The 21,342-nt window shown below is 33.6% G+C and overlaps 1 protein-coding gene across 1 annotated transcript in view; it reads left to right on the top strand.

The window, feature by feature from the left end:
- Nucleotides 1-17,031, top strand: part of LOC141544482 (uncharacterized) — a 44,332-nt gene extending 27,301 nt beyond the window's left edge. The window contains exons 5-7 of the mRNA XM_074270725.1: nt 9,836-9,969; nt 14,571-14,694; nt 16,078-17,031. Coding sequence (XP_074126826.1) covers nt 9,836-9,969; nt 14,571-14,694; nt 16,078-16,237 — 418 coding nt within the window. The 3' untranslated portion in view covers nt 16,238-17,031. The remainder of the gene's footprint in view (nt 1-9,835; nt 9,970-14,570; nt 14,695-16,077) is intronic.
- The last annotated feature ends 4,311 nt before the right edge of the window (nt 17,032-21,342 follow it).

The following is a 21,342-nucleotide window of genomic DNA, read 5'->3' as shown; positions in this document are numbered from 1 at the left end:
TCATTGATCACCTTCTTTTCTCTTATGGCTTCCATCTTGTCCATCTTCTCATGAATTCAATTATCTTTCTGCTGATAATTTTCAAATTTACCTGTCCAACATTAACCTCTTTTCTGACCTCCTCTCACATTTCAACTGCCAATTGGACATTTTGCATGTAGTAGACATCATGTCTGTTAACTTTTAAGATGTTATGTAGACATCTTAAACTTCTCCAAAACCAAACTCGATATCCTTTCCCCCCAAATCCTGTCTTCTTCCTGGCTCCCTTTTCTGAAACTACTGACTCTTATAGGCTTCCTATCAGTTCTTGTAACTTCTCTTCATAGGCTGCCTTCTTTTCCCCAATACTGCCATTATCCTGATCACCTCATGCTTCTACCATTGCAATAATCAATCTTCAGGTTGGTTTCCCTCCCTCCAGTCTCTCCCCACTTTGGTCCACCTTCCACTTAGCAGTCAAATTGATATCCTCAAGGGCAAATCTGACCATGTCACATACATTCTTCCTATATAGACATATATTATTTATAAATCCTAGTATCTCCTTGTTACCTCCAGAATCAGTATGAAGTTTTCATTCTGACTTGTCTAAAGCTTTTCACACCTTACCCTTTCCTATCTTTCCAGTCTTCTTTTACTGCACTGCCTGCCCAAGTACTCTGAAATCCAGCCACAATAGCCTTTTTGCTGTTTTTTTACACGCAATACTACTCCTGACTTGGTGCATCTTCACTAATTATCCTCCCTATCGGATATTCTCTCCCTTCTCATTTTTATCTCTGGATTTCTTTGAAATCCTTCAAATTTCTACCTTTGAAGGAGAATTGGGAAACTTTTCTTAATACCCTTTAATGCTAGTGATTTCCTTCAGTTTGTCATGTGTAAATCTTGTTTGTGCCATAGTTGCTTTATGCTTTTTCACCCATTGGACTGAGATTCCCTGGGGAGAGACTATTTTACTTTCTTTGTTTCCACAGTACATACAGTACCTGGTATGCAGTAGTTGCTTAATGCTTGTTGACTTGGTAACATAAAGAACACTGGATTTGGAGGCAAATCCCAGCTCTGCCATTTAGGCACCTAATAGATGCTCAATGATTCAGATTTAAGTTTCTCTCTTTTAATGGAGCTCCCCTTTAAATTTTCACGACAGTCACTTAACCTCTCAGAACAGGTTATTCCAGGCAGTTCTTTAAGACTAAATGCTCATGGTAGCTATAGTGGCTCAGTCAGGATGATCTGAATTCAAATCTAGCCTCAGATACTTTTTTTTTTTTCCCTGATATTCAGAAAGATTTTTTTTTAATTTTTTATTTTATTTTATAATTATAACATTTTTTGACAGTACATATGCATGGGTAATTTTTTACAACATTATCCCTTGCACTTACTTCTATTCAGATTTTTTCCCTTCCTCCCCCAACCCCCTCCCCCAGATGGCAAGCAGTCTTATATATGTTAAATATATTACAGTATAATTTAGATACAATATATGTGTGTAGAACCGAATTTTTTGTTGCACAGGAAGAATTGGATTCAGAAGGTAAAAATAACAGTTTACATTCATTTCCCAGTGTTCCTTTTCTGGATGTAGCTGGTTCTGTCCATCATTAATCAATTGGAATTGGATTAGCTCTTCTCTATGTTGAAGATATCCACTTCCATCAGCATACATCCTCGTACAGTATCATTGTTGAAGTGTATAATGATCTTCTGGTTCTGCTCGTTTCACTCAGCATCAGTTGATGTAAGTCTCTCCAAGCCTCTCTGTATTTCTCCTGTTGGTCATTTCTTATAGAACAATAATATTCCATAACATTCATATACCATAGTTTACCCAACCATTCTCCAATTGATGGACATCCATTCATCTTCCAGCTTCTAGCCACTATGAAAAGGGCTGCCACAAACATTTTGGCACATACAGGACCCTTTCCCTTTTCTAGTAGTTCCTTGGGGTATAAGCCCAGTAGTAGTATGGCTGGGTCAAAGGGTATGCACATTTTGATAACTTTTTGGGCATAATTCCAGATTGCTCTCCAGACTGGTTGGATTCTTTCACAACTCCACCAACAATGCATCAGTGTCCCAGTTTTCCCACAGCCCCTCCAACATTCATCGTTATTTGTTCCTGTCATCTTAGCCAATCTGACAGGTGTGTAATGATACCTCAGAGTTGTCTTAATTTGCATTTCTCTGATCAATAGTGATTTGTAGCCTCAGATACTTGACACTAGCTGTGTGATCCTGGGCAAGTCACTCAACCCTACTTGCCTCATAAAATAACAACAATCACAACATGTTGCACATTGCTAATACGAAAAATTTTTAATATAATTTTATATGCATAACTGATATATTGCTCACTTTCTCAAAGGATGGGGGAGGGAGTAGAGGGAGAGAATTTAGAACTCAAATTTTTTTTCACAGAAGAATGCTAAAAACAAATAGTTTTTAAAAAGAAAAAGGAACCTTTTCCCTGAAAAAAAAGTTACTTGTTAAAGAGAAGATGATAATCTGTGACATTAGAAGGAATTTCCATTGAGAAGTCTCTACATTAATATATTCATGATTTCAGTTAAGAAAAAAAAAAGAAAGTAAATTTTTAAAAATTTAAATAGTAATATGAAAATACTTCTTTCTTTTTTCCCAACTTCAAAGGCCAAATGCCCTACACACACACACACACACACACACACACACACACACACACACACACACACACACACACAAAACAACTTGTAGAGATGATATTTTAGTCATCAAATATTTTAGTTATCAAATATTTATTAAGGACCTGTTATGGGCAAGGTATATACTAATATTCTTGAAAGCCTTCTTATTCTCATCTCAAAATTTAATAGTGTTATCGACATATTTACAGATAAACATCTTACAGATTTGGGGCTTTTGTCATAGACTAAGTGATAGAAAGGTTTTGTTTGTTTGTTTGTTTTTTATTCCCTCAGAAGGTAGGTGATGGATAAAAAAATAAGGTCCAGGGTTTTTAAAATAAGTTTTTTTCTTTCCGAACTTAAACACTAAATCAAATGGATACTTGTCTATATATGGTTATGAAGAGATCAAAAGAAATAGCCCAAGACACAAATGATTAACAGAGAAATTCCTGTTTTAGAAGAGGTTAAAGGAGATAACCTGAGACACAAATGATTAATAGAATTTTACATCCATAAGAGAAATTCCTATCTTATTTACAAGTCTCTCAGGAACCTCTTTGATATACAAACATCTCTATATCCGAAGGAAGTAGAAAAGTCCTTTTCAAATACAACTTTGTTTTATGACCCTGATTGTGTATAAAATGAATCTCCAAAATTCTATTCCTTGCACTAGGCTTTTCTCTGCCTTGTGCCCATCAACTTTGCTGCAGTGTCCCCTTTCAGGCAGTTTGGTCTTTCTCCGTGGAGGCCAATTGCCTGTCTATCCCTTTCCTAACCAATAAAGATTTGGTTTTAACACAGCACTGAGTAGCGAATTCATTCGCTAATGGACCCGGCCTTGGTACTTAGGAGGAAAAGGAAGCATTGAACCATCTTTCCCTTTGAGCCTCATTTTCGTCCTCATCAGTTATTGCCTTTTGTTCCAAAAGAGGACCAAAATGACATCACTATGTTGGAGTCAAGGTACAGTGTGTTCAATTCTACTTGATCATACCAATACAAGTTCAGAAGGCTATGCACAGATAGTCCACTTGGAGTGGATATATCTTTAAATTTGCACATCTTACCTAATAGATAAATAGTGAAAGAGAAAAAGAGAATTGTTTTGTGAAATTGAAGATCTTTGTACAAAACAACTTTTTTTTTTTTTTTTAATGTATATAAGATGAATCTGTAGCTTTCCATATTGAAGGCACATGACTTTTTCCAAGCACTAGGTATCCTGTCTTTCAGCTCTTTTTTAGTAGTAGCTGTTCAGGATCCTTATTAATCTCATTAGAATTGATCAGTTAATGGTCTCACAATAGGTAGCTGATTTAGAAAAGTTGGCCACATTATAATCAGCATCATATATGTAATATCATATATTAAAATCAATTTAATTTTTTGTTCTGTTGTTTGGCATTTGCCATATTCAATGCCTTCTGACTTTATCCTCATATTTATGAGGATATGTGTGATCTCAGTGTAAGTCTGTAAGCTTTGGCCTCTCTTACTTTTTTGAACCACCTATGCTTACCATTGCACTAAAATGAAAAACATTACAGTATATGTTGATTTAATTGGGGAAGAGTTGGGAGATTTGAGTTCTTTGTAGAATTTCTATTTCTATATCCTCTGTAATAAATATTGGAACATAAGATGTGATTGTTTTCATGATGGAATTTTGCAAATGCATTACAGAAGAAGCACTCCAATACAAGATCACCAAATGTCTTGTAAAATATTTCTTATATTTTGATAAACAATTAAGACAATTCTGTATTTCTATTTTTCTTAGGGGAACTTGTAAGTTATCTTTACATTTGGTTACAAATTTCTTTTAATCTTTCATTTAAAAAACCAACAAGTTAATGTTTATAGAAAATGTAAAAATGGTAATTTTGAACTGCTTCTTCTATAACCGTCACCTGCCATCAATGTAGATGAAGAAGGATTGTCACAGGAATTTGTGATCCTCTTATATAAATTATACACAATTTATAAATGTTATTTGCTTAACAATGAATAGTTATGTTGACTTTTTACATATTCTCATTTGTATTTTCACCAACCCTTTGAATGAAGTTAGTATTATAAGTGTTAATCCTATTTTATCTGTGAGGACACTGACTTTGAGAAGGTCATTGTCTTGTGCAGAGCCTTGTAGCTTGGAAGTAGGAGACTTGGGCTGGGAGGTTAGGGTAAGAATATTGTTGGGTTCATTGAAGTTGGAGAGCATGAGTTCAAACTATGTGCCTTGGGCAAGTTACTTAATTTTTCCTGCGTCAGTTTTATCTTTAAGAAGTTAGACTAGGTAACCTGTAAGGGCCTGTCTAGCTCCAGTTGTATGATCCTAGGAATTCTGGTTTTTTGAAGGCAAATCAGGATTCAATTATATACTACGTCAGCTCTCAATCAAGTCTTTTTATGTCACATAACTTTTCATACTGGGTGTTATATTTTTGCTTCTAAGATTTTTATTCTGTAATTTCTCCATATTTAAAAAAATATCAAATCTTATTTTGTAAACTATGCAGTCATTATTAACAGCTTTCATCATTTAAATTTTTCTATACCCAGGTTTTAATGGCATTACAGATGGGTTAATAAGGCATTTTCAAATGATACTTTGGATTAAATTGCTTTTCCCAATGAGTCTCCACTTCACTTATTTCTAATAAGTGGTTTAAGATGCCCTTTATTTTGATTTTTATCATGGCTGTTTGGATGCCTCATTCATTTCTGTCACTAGAACATAGTAAGCTTCAAGGAACTAATGAACAAAGTCTTTCTCAAAAAAACAACTTGAAAAAAGAAAACTAAACCTGTAAAGAAAGGGACCTCAGAGGTCATTCACTTAAAAACGCTCATTTTATAGATGTAGAAGACTCAGAGTGGTAATATAATCTGCCCAAGGTCACATAGGTAGGAAATGGCAGAATTTAACAGATGACAGATTTGAACTCAGCTTTTTTTTTTATAGTTACTTAAAAGTAGAACCTTTTTTTTTTTTTAAGTAGAAGTTTAAAGGATTTCTCTCATAAGAATATAGTAATTTTGATGTAGGAAACATCACTAAGAATTTTTCAAAAGGACCTTTTAAAATATGTCAAAAATTGAAATAATTTCTGATATCCATTTTACACTTAAGCATTTGTGATAGGCATTGTACCAAATGCTAGGAGTACAGAGAAAAAATTGACCCTTTTCTCTCGAGGAACTTACATTTAATTGGAAAAAAACAATATATGCATAATTTATGTGTATAATACACATAATAGGTATTATATATATATATATATATATATATATATATATATATATATATTATACATATACTTTCTAACGTGGGGGTTTGGAGAGAAGAGGGCATCACTCCCAGAAGTTTAGAGATAGGGCAGGATCAAGACAGCTTCTTAGGAAACTGAACTGAGATCAAAGGAAGAAGCTAAGGATTTTATAAGGTGGAGGTGAGGAATGAGTACAATCCAGACATGGAGGAAATCCATGCAATAGAACAACAAGCTGGACTGTCTGGTTTACAGTGTACATGAAAGAAAATGATGGACATCAAGTCTGGAAAGATAGGCTGGAGCAAGTTTATAAAAAACTTGAAAAACCAAATAAAAGAGTGGGTGTTTTTTCCTAGAGGAAAAAGGGTATTAGAGTGACATGGCTTGACCTGTGCTTTAAAGCCCAATTTGGCATCTGTGTGAAATAAGAATTTGGGAAAGGGAGAATAATTAGAAGTGAAAATTAGTTTAGGTAAAAGGTAAGTGAGGTTATGAAATAGAGTAGTAACTGTAATTAGAAATGGATGGGAGAGATGTAAAGATGAATTTGTCAAGATTTTTTTTTGTAAAGCTATGGGTTCATCACCATTTTACAGATGAAGAAACAACCATAGAGATAACATTTTAACATAAATAACTGCATTTATATAACACCGATAATCTCTATCAGTTCAGTCTTGATTATGAAGTGATTTGTAGGGTATTGTGTATAACAGGTAAGTCATTTCAGTCATATCTACCCCCTCCAATTTGGGTTTTTTTGGCAAAAATACTAAAATGGTTTACCATCTCTTTCTCAAGCTTCTTTTACAGCTGAGGAAATTGAGTTAAACAAGGTTGTGACTTGTCTAGGAATAGATAACATAGCTAGTTAGTATCTGAGGCTAGGTTTGAAATAAGGTCTTCTCTCTAGGCCTGATGTTCCATCCACTGCCTGTCCTGTTTATGTCAGAAATTGATTTGATTGGTGCTCTTGAGACTGTCACATAAAAAACATTGTTTAAGTACATTACCTTGACATAGTTGCTGGCATCGGAATTTCAGAATATAAGTGTTTGCTCTTAAATTTTGTCAGTTTTGTTAAATTAATAGAATTTTTTGGCTTCCTATCTTTTTCTAGTTTATGAGTACTGGAATTATATGGACTTTTATAAAAATTCTAGAAAATTTCTGAGCTTCCAATTTAAAGTTTAATAAATGGCTTGGAGGCAGTTAGGTGGCTCAGTAGAGAGAACATCAGGCCTAGAGTCAGGAAAACCCGAGTTCAAACTTGGGCTCAGATGCTTAATATCTGTGTGACACTGGACAAGTCATTTAACTCTGTTTGCCTTAATCTACTGGAGAAGGAAATGGCAAACTATTCCAGTGTCTTTGCCAAGAAAATCCCATGGATAGCTTTAGTATGCTATGGCCCATGGAGTTAGACACAACTGAACAAGAAAAGCTTTTTTAGCATAAATTTTATTGTTTCTGATACTCTTCTTGCTATAATTTCTCAACTTTTATCTTATTAACATAAAATAAATTTTAAACTTAAACTAATCAATAGTATTTAGCTCTCTGTCTTTTGATTGTCACTACTCTATGCAAATGTAAACTGCCTGAGTGCAAAAAAAAAAACAAAAAAAACCTCGGGGGGTGGCATAACTATAATTTTGTTCTTTTGGTTTTTTTTAGATGGTGTTCAAGTCTTTTTTTTTTTTTTTAATAGCTTTTTATTGACAAAACATATGCTTGGGTAACTTTTCTTTCTTTTTTTTTTTTTTTATTCATTTTTCCAAATTATCCCCTCCCTCCCTCCACTCCCTCCCCCCGATGGCAGGTAATCCCATACATTTTACATGTGTTACAATATAACCTAGATACAATATATGTGTGTAAATACCATTTTCTTGTTGCACATTAATTATTAGCTTCCGAAGGTATAAGTAACCTGGATAGATAGACAGTAGTGCTAACAGTTTACATTCACTTCCCAGTGTTCCTTCTCTGGGTGTAGTTATTTCTGTCCATCATTGATCAACTGGAAGTGAGTTGGATCTTCTTTATGTTGAAGATTTCCACTTCCATCAGAATACATCCTCATACATTATTGTTGTTGAAGTGTATAGTGATCTTCTGGCTCTGCTCATTTCACTCAGCAACAGTTGGTTTAAGTCTCTCCAGGCCTCTCTGTATTCCTCCTGCTGGTCATTTCTTACAGAGCAATAATATTCCATAACCTTCATATACCATAATTTACCCAACCATTCTCCAATTGATGGACATCCATTCATCTTCCAGTTTCTAGCTACAACAAAAAGAGCTGCCACAAACATTTTGGCACATACAGGTCCCTTTCCACTCTTTAGTATTTCTTTGGGATATAATCCCAATAACAGCAATGCTGGGTCAAAGGGTATGCACAGTTTGACAACTTTTTGGGCATAATTCCAGATTGCTTTCCAGAATGGCTGGATTCTTTCACAACTCCACCAACAATGTATCAGTGTCGCTTGGGTAACTTTTCAACATTGACCCTTGCAAAAACTTCTGTTCCAACTTTTCCCCTCCTTCCCTTCACTCCCTCCCCTAGATTGCAGTTAGTCCCATACATGTTAAATATGTTAAATACAACATATGTATAACATATTTATACAGTTATCTTGTTGTACAAGAAAAACTAGATTTAGAAAGAAGGTAAAAATAACCTGGGAAGAAAAACCAAAAGACAAGCAAACAGTAACAGAAAGTATAAATTCTATGTTGTGATTCACACTCATTTATTTCCCAGTATTTTTTCGCTGAATGTAGCTAGTTCTGGTCAATTAGAACTGATTTGGACCCTCTCATTGTTGAAGATAGCCACTTCCATCAGAATTGATTCTCATATGGTATTGTTGTTGAAGTGTATAATGATCTGGTTCTGCTTATTTCACCTAGCCTCAGTTCTTGTAAGTCTCTCCAGGACTTTCTGAAATCATCTTGTTGGTCATTTCTTACAGAACAATAATATTCTATAACATTCATATACCACAATTTACCCAACCATTCTCCAACTGATGGGCATCCATTCAATTTCCAGTTTCTAGCCACTATGAAAAGGGCTGCCACAAATATATTTGCACATACAGGTCCCTTTCCTTTCTTATAATTTTGTTCTAACAAATACTTGATGTAGGAATTTTTTTCATTGTTACAAAGTAAAACTTGAACCCAAGTTTTCCTGACTGTAAATCTAGCAGTCTGTCCACCATGCTGTGCAAGATAGATGCTTAATAAATGCTTGTTAGTTGAATGTACTCTTTGTCAATAAGTTCTTTTTTATAATATGAGCTGTTCTGAGTAGAAAATTTAACAAGATTCCATGATAAATTGGCAGCCTAATAAGCATTTCTGATAGTGCTCATTCATATGTGAAATTTAAAAATCGTTAGAGGACATTGAGTCATAAGATCATAGACTTGGGGCCATAAGGGAACTTATTGGCCATCAAGTCCATCCCTCTCTTTTTGTAGATGAGGAAACTGAGGCACAGAGTGCTGAAGTGATTTTCCAAGGTCACATAGCTTTGAAGTCAAGCTCAGTGGTCTATCCATTCTGCCACCCACTAATTACTTTTTGTGGTGTTCCTAATTAAAGAATCCTCTTGCTAGACATTTAGATCAGAAAAGTAACATCTGCAGTGATATTTTGATGCTTTCCAGGTGATTTTTTAAAATTGTAGTCATACTTTTAGATTCATATTCCTTAGTAAAGTGTAGAAATAGTCTTGATATCTTAGTATCTAGATTTCAGTACCTTCAAGTTTACCTACTCTAACCCCTCCATTTTATAGAAGAGTAACTAAAAAATTATCTTATTATATTTTGACAAATCTTGTTTCTTTTTCAATAGGAAATGTTCCTCCAAATTGGCCTTGCAGAGACATATGGGTATACACGCTGGAGTTAAGCCCTTCCATTGTCAGCACTGTGACTATAAAACAAGACTGAAGGCTTCATTGATACAACACATGCGGATTCATACTGGTAAGCCAGTGGTTTTCTTCTGCTTGCTTGAACTGCCTTTCAACAAACACTCAGTAAGCCCTTTAAATCCTTAAGTCATTGTTTTATATAAAGAGCCAGTTCTTTTACAGTAGGTGGTGCTCTAGTCCTATCTTACAGTTTTTAGAACAGGCTTCTTCCCCCCTTTCCCTTTTTCTTTTCTTCTTTTTTAAAAAATTGGTTCTGTATATTTAATACAGTGACATGATCGTGCTTATGACTTTTCTAGGGGAGCAATACCTGGGTACTTTGAAAGGTCCTTTTTCACTATTCTCTTTTCCTTTATTTCCCTGTTGCTTAACAGTTATCTAAATCTTGACTAGTCACCATAAATAAGCCTTTCGAATTTTTAGGTCTATATGAAAAGGGAAAGCAAGAACCAGAATCAGAATTTGGAAGCTAAAGCACTTAAGTAATTTTAACTGAACTCCCACTTACAACAAAGGCAAGGTTTAGCTAACTGTCAAGAGATAGGGGGATAAAGGAAAAGAAAATAGTAAAAAAGAACCTTTCAAAGTACCCAGGTATTGTTTCCTTAGAAAAAAGTCATAAATTCAATCATATCACTGTATTAAATATACAGAACTTCTAACTCTCCTGTCCTTTTTTTTTATTGGAGAAATTAGCATTGTATTAGTGCTATGAGGAATGTTAGCAGCTCTAATCCAAACCACTCATTTTACAAATAAAGGAGCTGAGGCCCAGAAAGGTTGGTATATTTTGTTTTTCATCTGCAATTTCCAATATATCCTCCTTCACTCTCTCTTCTAGAGAGTCATCCCTTTAAAAAAAAAAAAAAAAAAAAGGCAGGGGATGGGAGAAACCAACAAAACTAACTAACATATTGAAAAAGTAATATGCAGTGTTCCACATGTACTGACTTTACTTCTGCAAAGATATCAGGAGAGATAACTCCCCACATGTCTTTTTTAAGACCAAGCTCAGTCATTATCATTTTGAAGCATTAAGTTGTGATTATTTTGTTGTTGTCTAGAGGAGCTGAGAGAGAGTTGCCTAAAAATAGAATTAGCTCTTCAACAAATATTCTGGTCCTTGTTCTTTTCTAACATGCTCTTTCAGCAGCTTAGTTTTGAAGAGTTGGGGTTTTTGTTTTAAAATGTTTATGCCTAAAGCTGAAATATCAGTATTGGCATAAAACTTTTGGGTCAACCTTTACCTAAAAATAACCATTTCTATCTTGCTAATAAATTGTTTCCTACTTTTGAGAAAGGCTGATCCTCCTTTGCTCTCTAAAATTAAAATGAGCTGGAGTATATATAAGCTCTTTGGGTCAGAAATAATGGATGTGAAAAATCTAAGTTTTATACATATATGAAGTGATGATATCTTGCTTATTTCTTAGCATACCTCTTCATTTTTCACAATAATAGCACTTAATAAATTTTAATTTTTTCATTCATCTTTCCTGTCTTTGAAGAACTTTCAGTTACTTAGCCAGTAAAGTTGTTTCTCTAAATAGAGCTAGGAAAGAATAGAATTTTAGTGCTGGTGGCTTCTGACAGCCATTATAAATAATCCCTTCTTCCTTTCCATTGGCAATGATATATCATATTTTTATAGTTTTGTCTAGCTCCTGATTGCATATTCACTGTTCTTTGTTATATGCCAAGTACCTTTCAAAATATGAATTATTATTGTCACTAAACATTTATTAAATGTTCATTTATACATATATATGGCATAGTGTATTCTAGGCTTTAAATGAATGGAAAGTTCATAGTGACTCAAAAAGTGCATGAGTTAAGTTAATATTCATTCCCTTCCTGCTATGAATTGTCTTTTCCCACAGTTTAGCCCCTGGCAGAGAAATACTCTTTAAGCCCCATTCTCAGTGTGCTCTATTTTAGAGCCACAAGATGGAGTTTAGGGGGTGAGGTAAAAATAGTTTCCCCATGGTCCTTTAGGAAAGAGCATCTTGTTTTCTTCTTCATCTTAATGGTTTAGTTGAAAGGAAAAAAAAATGTTCTGACATGATAGGCAGCCCCTTGGCACAAGAAAGTGTCAACTTATAAAAATTTGCTTGGGTTCCAGGTATTTCTAAGTAGGTTTCAATCAAGGAATATTATTAATTCTTCTACATACCTTTTCCATGTCAGCAAATAGAACAGATATTGCTAAATCTACCCCAGAACTGAAATATCACAGTATAATTAAGTTGTAATTTTTTTTGACAAGATGGCAAAATTTAGGTTATGTGCTATACATAATCTGCTTTTTTTTTTTTTTTAAAGCCTTTTTCTATAGTTCCTAACAGTTGTTCATTTCCTCAAATAAAAGGCATCTGCCTCAGCTTTAAAAGTATGAGATTGGCTCTCTTGAAGAAGTTTTCATTTCAGGAAAGATTTCTTTTCATTTACTGTTTCATATAATGCTAAGTTCTCTGTTAGAGAAGTAGGACCCTTATTTCATTGATGTTGATGGGTTTGGTGGAGTTAGAGGATTGTTTGAGACTTATGTTTATAGAAAATACATTTCCATAGTTATACCCATTTCCTTCTTCCTTTTGGAAAATAAGTGGCAGTCATAGAGTTCTTGGATTACTACAAAGTGTTGTTTTAATGTAGTTTTATATGGGATTCTTAGACATTCCAAGACATTGGCCATTTTTATTTTTCTCTTTTAAAGAATATTGTGACATTGAGAACCAAGGAAATCATGACTGACCTAAGCCTAATTTGAACAAATATTTCTATGATACACTCTGGATTTAATTCCCCCAGTGATGTAGTCTTTTTTGATACACATATGCACACACGCATAAAAACACACATACATACACATATATGTAAACAATGCTAATTAGTCACTTCAGGCAGCATTTATATACTTAAATATAATTATTAAGATATCTGAAAAAGCCTGGCCAACATACTCTCCAGTTAATAAAAATATTTTATGTAGAATACTAAGCAAACTTAAAAAGAAAAAAAAAATGAGCCAAACTTATTAAATAGAAAAAGGATGAAAATGTATACATTCTGTATCCATGGACCTCTCATTTCCATAAAGGACTAAAGTGGAATTGTCTTCTCATAGTTCTTCTTTGAAACTATGATGCTTTGTAATTTTGCAACATTCATTTTTTATTGTTTTATATTGGTTGTTCTTTCTACTTACATTGTTATAGCCCCTTCGTGTGATCTTTTTTTAGCTTTGGTTATGTCAGGTTTCTATGTGAGGAATTATATGTACATTCCTCAGTTTTGGCATTAGAACCCTAATGTGGGGGGAGACAGACTCTTATACATTAAAAACAATTAATCAAGTAATTACATTAAGTAATCTGATATCTAATTTGGATGAAAGATTAGGGACTTTTAGATTGTGAGGGAGAGAGCAAATAGGTGCAATTCCCTGAAATCAGAAAAAAAAGGTATCACACTTCCCCCACAAAACAATGCTCCTTGACTTCATCTTTGCTCTAGATTTCATTCTTTCCTGCTTCTAGGTAACTTCATCTTTCATCTCTCCTTATCTGTAATCTTTCTCTTATAGAGGCTTTCTCTGATGTCTTTAAACACATGTAGATTCCCTCACCTTAAAATAAAATTAAAAACTTCTTAGTTCTACTGCCCTAATATCTGTTTCTCTATCATTTACTTTCAAATATCTTTAATGAGTTGGACCACAGCTACTGCTTACATTTTTCTCTAATTCTCTGAAATGAGAGAATTCTTGCTGCTATTGAATTGCTCTTTGAACAAATGATACATTTGCCTTTTTAAGTCACGTTTTCCTGGATCTTTTGGTGGATCTTTCTTGAAACTGTTTCCTCATTAGTCTTTAGTGCCATACTAATTTTCCTTCAACCTCTCTTCCTTTCCCGTCTCCAATTGCAGTATCTTCCCATGGATTACTCCATTCCCAAGGTAAATACTTTTGTCCCAGCTTCAACTCTCATGTTTTTATCAGGGATACAGAGATTTACATTTCCAGCAATCTTTTCCTCGAGCTTCTAATTTGGGTGTTTTCAGATTACTTATAAAATAATTTTATTTTGATAATTTGTCATAACATCAGTCATTTTCTCCAAATCCAGCCTGCTTTTCAGAAACTAAATATGGCCCATAGTTGCATATTTATAAGAATAAAACATAAAGCAAATCTCTTAATATCATAGGGTGATTTTGACTGTCATTTTAATATTCTTGACATTTTTTATTTTTAGATTTATGGTGACCAGAAATATTACCAATTTAATTTCCAAGTGATTAAATGGTACTAAATTATTTTACTTCTTTGAAAAATAAATAGAAAATGTCCATGGAATTGACTATTCAGATATCTTGAGATACTAATAGTATTGATAGCATTTGCCCAGAATAGTGTGTCTGTTTAGGAATCCCTCTTTTTCCTATCCTTTCCTTTCCAGTCCTTTCTTCCTTTTTCCTCCTTTAAGAATCTTTGTGTAACTATAATCAGCAAGAGCTAAACTACTTAAAACTTTCCTCCAGTTTTGATTCTCTAAAATTCTGGAATATATTTTATTTTCATCTTGAAGAGCTGATATTTTGTATGCAATTGACGTCTCTTTTTGTGACTTTATTTACATTTCTCAATAGGTGAGAAACCTTTTAAATGTGAAATTTGCTCCTATGCTTCAATTGATGCCAGTTCCCTTCGCAGACATTTTAGGACCCACACACGGGAAAGACCCTACAAATGCCAGCTTTGTTCATATAGTAGGTAAGTTAACAAATTTCCCATTTCTAAAAGAAAAAAAAATTAAGTAGAAGACAAGACTCTGCTATTCCTGGCAAGAAAAGGAAAAAAAAAAAGGTCAGTCATATATGTTTATTTATATTATAACAAAATTATTAGTTTAATATGTTATACATGACAGTTTATCTTATTAAAATTGTCTCTGTCTTGTAAGGATACCTTTTCTGTTGTTTTCACAGTTATTATATTCATTCTCTTTGCCTTCCCCTAAGGCTCTATCCTCTAGAAATATTGACATGAGTAACTAAAGGATTATTCTCCTATAATAATGTGAAATGTTTATAGTTGATTGTTCTATGCTACCTGCTGTGGTTTGGAGTGATTATGGAAAGGATATTTTTTAGGATAATTTTTTTATCTTTTCTGCATTTGACAAAATTATTGTTCTGACCATGAATGTAAAGTGGTTACACTTACCCATAAAATAGATGAAATTAGCTTAACAGATTAGAAGGCAACATCCAACAATAAATTTATAACAAAATTTTAAAATATAAAGAATCACACAGAATTAAAATGAGTGGTCAGGGAAGAATTATTATACTTAAGGGAAATTCAGAAAAACTGGTATAGCCATTAAAATCTCAGAAAAGGCAATAGGAAAAGCAGAGATGGTTAAAAAAGATAAATAGGGAGACTATATTAAGCAAAAAATGTCATGACATCTCAATATTTTAAAAAAGAACTATTCAAATTATAAGAAGAAACAGGCAACCAAAAAATCAATAAAATTTGAAGAGAATCTTAGAAAAGCTAGATATGGAAAATTATGTTGATTGCAAAATGAGAGAATTGCTGCGTATGGTACTTTTATAAAAATAATCATGTACTGCTTGTGGCATAAAACAACTCTCATAATTATACCAAAATGTAATAAAAAGTGTAATCAATGAAGGGCATTTGAAGAAAGAATTCAAGTTACATGGAGATTAATCCTAAAAAATAGTGACTCAAGGAACAAATTACAAAAAATTGATAATTTTCTCAAGGATAAGAACAGTGCAACAACATAGCAAAACATATGGATGCAGCCTAACTATCCGTAAGTAAATAGGTTCCATGAAACAGATTTAGAGATAGAGTTCTCTGCCCTGTAGAATAAAGCTAAACTGTAATGTTCCATTTTAGTTTGTTTGACTGAAACAGTAATTGGCATTAGGAAAGTTTCTCAGTCATAAACTATACCTATAACATTCTGGTTCAGATTACAAAGTTCTGAAGTTTTATTTTTTAGTCTTTTTCTAAAAACTTTCAAAAGGCACTGCTTTTAGAAAACAGAAATATTTATGCCTCCATTTTAAGAAAATTTCACAAAAAAAGACTTGCTCATTTTCTTTTTTATTACAGCATTCAGAAGAAAAGCCTGGACCTTCATATACGGCGACACCACACAGGCGAGACATTTGGCTGTAGTTTTTGCTGCTACTCCTCTCCTGATAAGCAGCTCCTACGGAAACATATTAAAAAATACCACCTCAATTTGGAAACTCCATTGGCTGACACTTAACCAACCATGACTTTCAAACTAATCCACAGTTTCCCTTATAGAAGTCTTTCCAAAAGGGATGTCATTATAATAATACTCTCAAATCATTACTGATTTTATCACTATAACCAGAGGGAGTATCTGTGACAAGAGATAAGAATTTATGGCTATTTATACAACTTGGTACTGCTGGACCTTACAAAATGCTTAGCAGAAGTACAATGAGGTAGAAAAACACTGCTATTGGACTCTGAAGAGACCTACCTTTGAGTTTAGGCTGTGACATCTAATCTGGGACCTTGAAAAAGTTATAATCTCTCTGAGCCTCAGTTTCCTTTTCTGTAAAATGGAGCTAATGCTTGCACTGTATACCTCACAAAATTATTGTGAGGAAATTGCTTTTTAAACCTTAAATTTCTATACAAATGTGAGTTAACTTTATATCATATATAATTCTCTGCTATTAACTTCTTAGCACTCTCTAAGTGCTAAAAGTATGTGGTAGAACAGGATTGAGTAGAGTTTTGTCTCCTGCTGCTTTCTGGGGTAATTTGAAAGGAAAATGGAAACTAATCAAAATATCAATTTGGTAGTATCAAATCCTAGGGCTATCATTTAAAGTAATGGTCAGAGTACATTCATTATTGACGTAATATTCTTTCCCATCCTATCAAAGTAAAAAAGATACTTAAGAAGCACTGACTAGTTAATATACTATTTATTACATGCAGATTATTCACTGTTGGTCAAATAGTGAAATAGTAAATGTACAAAGCATGCTAAAAGAAACACCCAATAAATCTGCTTTTACAAATTAAGTTGTCTCATTCTATTACATATTTTGGGTATATTTGAAACTCAGATACACACACACTTACTTTAACTCTTAGGAAAACTGTCCATCAAATCTAAAATCAATAATGTGGCAAGAAGCTTGTGTTTTTATGGTGGTCATAATTCATAGAGTGGTAGAATTTTAGAATAATATTAGAACAAAGCAGTCACCTAGTCCAATCCATACATAAAACCAATCCCTGTTATAACATACCCTTCAAGTTGTCATCCAACTTCTCTTTGGAGACATCAAGAAAGTGGCAGTCTTCCTCCTTAAGGTTACCCATCCCATTTTTGTACAGTCCTGATTGTTGGTAAGTTTTTCCTGATGTCAAGTCTCATTTTATCTCTTTGGAACTTCTACCTACAGCTCCAACTTTTGCCTTCTGAACTAACAGAATCTGTTTAATCACTCTTCCATAACAATATTCCCTTTCAACTACATGACTATAATTTTAATATTCTGACTTTTTCCCTTTTATAAAGAACCTTCTCTTCTCTTGACTAAACATCCTCCAACAAATCTTCAAAAGATATGGATTCTAGGCTTTTTGTCATCCTGATTGCCTTCCTCTCAACACTCCAAATAATTGAAGTTCTATGTAAATTGTGGTGCTCAGAGCAGAACAGTATTCCTAAGAAGGGCAGAATATAGTATGATTGACATCCATCTCCTTTTTGGAATCCATGACTCTCCTAGTGCAGCCCAAATTTCTCCCCCTCTCCCCCTTTTTTTTTCCTTTGCCTGCCATAGCACATTGCTGACTCAGTGGGTTTAGAGTCTGCTTAAAAATTAGTCTGCTTAAAACAGATATATTTCATCAAATGCTCTGATCATGCCTTTCCCTTATCATCCTTGTGAAATGCAAAAGTATTACCCTTCATAATGCCTTTTACCTTTCCATTCTTCTTAGCCCTCATTCCCTGCCATATAAATATTCTGCATTCCAGTGGCACTGATCTCTTTTCTGTTTTCTAAAAACAATTCCCTCTCTCAGCTCTAGGCATTTTCCTTGACTGTTGGCCATGCCTTGACTTCTCTCCCTCCCCATCTTTACCTGCCAGCTTCTCTGCCTTCCTTTATGTCTCAACTGAAACCTCATCTTCTAGGAAGTCTTTCCATTACACTTTTCAATTCCACTTAATTCTAATGACTTCCCTTTTTAAGCTATTTTCTATTTACCTGGCATATAGCTTATTTGTTTATATTTGCTTGTTATTTCCCCCATTTGATTGTGAGCTCCTTGAGATCAGAAATCTTTTGACTCTTTTTGTATCTCCATCCCTTCTCACAGTGCCTGTGACTGTTAATTGACTGATTCAAAAGTTACATCTGTCAGGCCTTTTTTTCCAGAAAAGTATATAATTCTAGGCCAGGTGACTTGAATTCATTAATTCATTAATTGATTGAAATAGTTACTTTTTGCCAAATGCTTTGTTAGGTGATTGTAGGTGATTGAGATTCAAGGTCAAAGAATGGAACAAACTTATGACAAAGGAGACATATGAAGCTTGTGTTTGTGTATTACATATATAGATATAAATTTAGAGCCTTAGTCCAATCACCCACCAAATCTTAGTGATCCCTAAGAAGTAACTTTTACCTCTTTGTGTTAGGACCTCTAGGTTTTCTTTGTCAATTATGACCATTGATTGGTTTTACTATTGAAAACTTGGATTCTTTGTAGTTTTTCTGTAGTACTTAACTTGTAAGGATGTACATAAGAAGGCTTCCTTCCCCATTCTCATCCCTTTTAGTTTGAAGTCCTTTTGATTCAATCTGCAAGACACCTGGCAAAAGCTTTCTATATATATATATATATATATATATATATATATATATATACATATTTTTTTTAGTTGCGGAAAATCTTGTTTTTCCCCTATCCACCTCTTCCCTTACCTTCTTTTGAAGAAAAAAAGCAAAATTAAATCCTTCATGACAATACACAGTTGTTTACAGTTCCCACAATTAATTTTGTGTCCAAGAAATGTCTAATTTTTTACCAAGTCTTTCACTTCTCTCATAGGATATATGGGAACCATATTTCATTATTCAGTCCCTTGGAAATATATTTGGTTATTGGGTTTATCAGAGTTATTTAGTGTATGAAGAAAATCTTGATATACATTTCACTGTTACCCTCTGGGTGGAACCATGTGCTCCAAAACCTTTGTTTAAGGAGGGGTCTCAGGATAAGTCAGTTTCTCAAATACATTGTAAGCACACCACCATCACTTCCAAATCTCCAATTTTCAATTTTACTATGTTGCCTTATCCCATTAGATTGGAAGCTCCTTGAGGGTAGGGGTTATCTTTTCATTTGTATTTGTATCTCCAGTTCTTAGCACAGTTCCTGGCACATAACATGGGCTTAATAAATATTTATTAATGGACTTAAAAGTTGTTTTTTTTTTTTTACTTTTGTGGTATTTATAGTGTTTTTCTCAATCTGTTCATTTCATTCTGCATCAGTTTCTACTGGAATTGTACTCGACATTCTGGCAAAACATTCATATACCATATTTTGTTTAGTCATTTCCCAATTGATGGGCAATCCTTTAGTTTCCAGTTCTTTGCCATTATAAAAAAGTGCTATAAATACTTATGTACATAATGAACCTTTTCTTGTTTCTTTGATCTCTTTGAGCTATAGACCTGGTACTGCTAGATCAAAGGCTATGCATAATTTAATCACTTTTGAGCCATAGTTTAAAAATTGATAAGTATATTAACAGGTGTCTTGCAATTCTCATAGAAGTTCAAAAATTGATTTAGTTTAACTAATTAGAACCAAGAGAATGGCCTCTATCAATTCTTCATATTTCTAATCTAAGATGAATATAATTTAAATAATTTATCCATAACCAACTAATACCAGCTGAGCAGCAAATGAGTAGAAAGCCTGTATTTGAGTCCTTTGTTGACAACTTAATGATTTGTTTAATGTAACTGGCCGATTCTGGATTATTTAGAAACAGTACAAAGGTTACCCCTCTCTGTGTTAGTATGTTATAAATATACACATTTGCACAATAATTTGTATGCATTAATTCAATCAAGCAATTTGATATTTGCCCAATTACTGTGTAATCTTTAGCTTTAAAGAAATGAGATTATTGAGTATTACCATAGGCTCTAATGCTCATGTCCTTGCTAATTTTTTTTAAAAATGGAAGATTAAGAAATTGTTTTATGCTTCCCTCATCAGATAAAGAAGCTATCTACAAATTACTTAAAAGTCAAATTTCTATGTATTTATATGATACTCCATGACCATAAAATCTTTCCTAACCTCTCAATTTCTGAGTCTCCCTCTCCATCTTTTACTAATGGTTTTCAATGTTACAGAGATGTTATTTTCTTCCATTCCTTAACCCAACAGTTCTATATTTGCTAAAGGTAAATTTATTCATTAAAAAAAAAAAGCCTACTAAATCAAAGATTGCATCTCCCATAACCATACTACACAGTAAAAGTTTTAAAAAAGGTCCCATAGAGTGGTGCTTGATTTGAGTTAGTAATTACTTTGCTAATATTGCTGGTAATTTAACCCCCTGAAGTAATGATGACCATAGTTTGATACATAATTTAAATATGAACCAATCAACCAGAAAACATTTATAAATGTTTTCAGACACTGCTAAGCACTGGGGATACTAAAAGAAGTAAAAGACAGTTCATATCTACTAGGAGCTTACAATGTAATGAGTGAGAGAACATGCTAATATATATACAAAGCAAGCTATATAGAGGGGAAGAAAATTGGAAATAATAAAAGGCACTGGAGTTAAGAAGGTTGGGGAAGGCTTCCAGTAAAAAATGGAATTTTAGTTGGGACTTTAAAAGAAACCAAAGGGGTCAGTTGCTGGAATGGAGGAAGACTCCTCCATGCATAGGAAAAATGCCAGAGGAAAATTACCAGAGCCAAGAGATGTCTTTTTTTTTTTTTTTTGGTAGAATAGCCATTGAATCCAATGTCACTGAACTGAATTATGTGTTGGGGAGTAATGTGTAAGAATGGAAAGCTAGATTGTAAAAGATGCAAAGTGCTTACTTAGTGATTAATAGAAATATTTAAGTAGAAAAGGAAATTTGAGAGACATAATTTCTGACTAATTAGTAATTTTATTAAGAATACTAGCATTTTAAAAAAGAGGATGATCATTTGACCATCTCTCTTAAACCAAACACCCTTAATGGTGGTAGGCTCTATTTATATGCCATTAGAAGACTAGATGTCCTGAGGGTGACAATCAACTCTGATTGGTTAACAATGAGAATGAACATA

This window comes from Sminthopsis crassicaudata, chromosome 1 (genome assembly GCF_048593235.1).
Source record: "Sminthopsis crassicaudata isolate SCR6 chromosome 1, ASM4859323v1, whole genome shotgun sequence".
In the NCBI taxonomy this organism is placed as follows: domain Eukaryota; kingdom Metazoa; phylum Chordata; class Mammalia; order Dasyuromorphia; family Dasyuridae; genus Sminthopsis; species Sminthopsis crassicaudata.
Note: the sequence above shows the minus strand (reverse complement) of the source record. Positions and strands in the feature narration are given on the sequence as shown.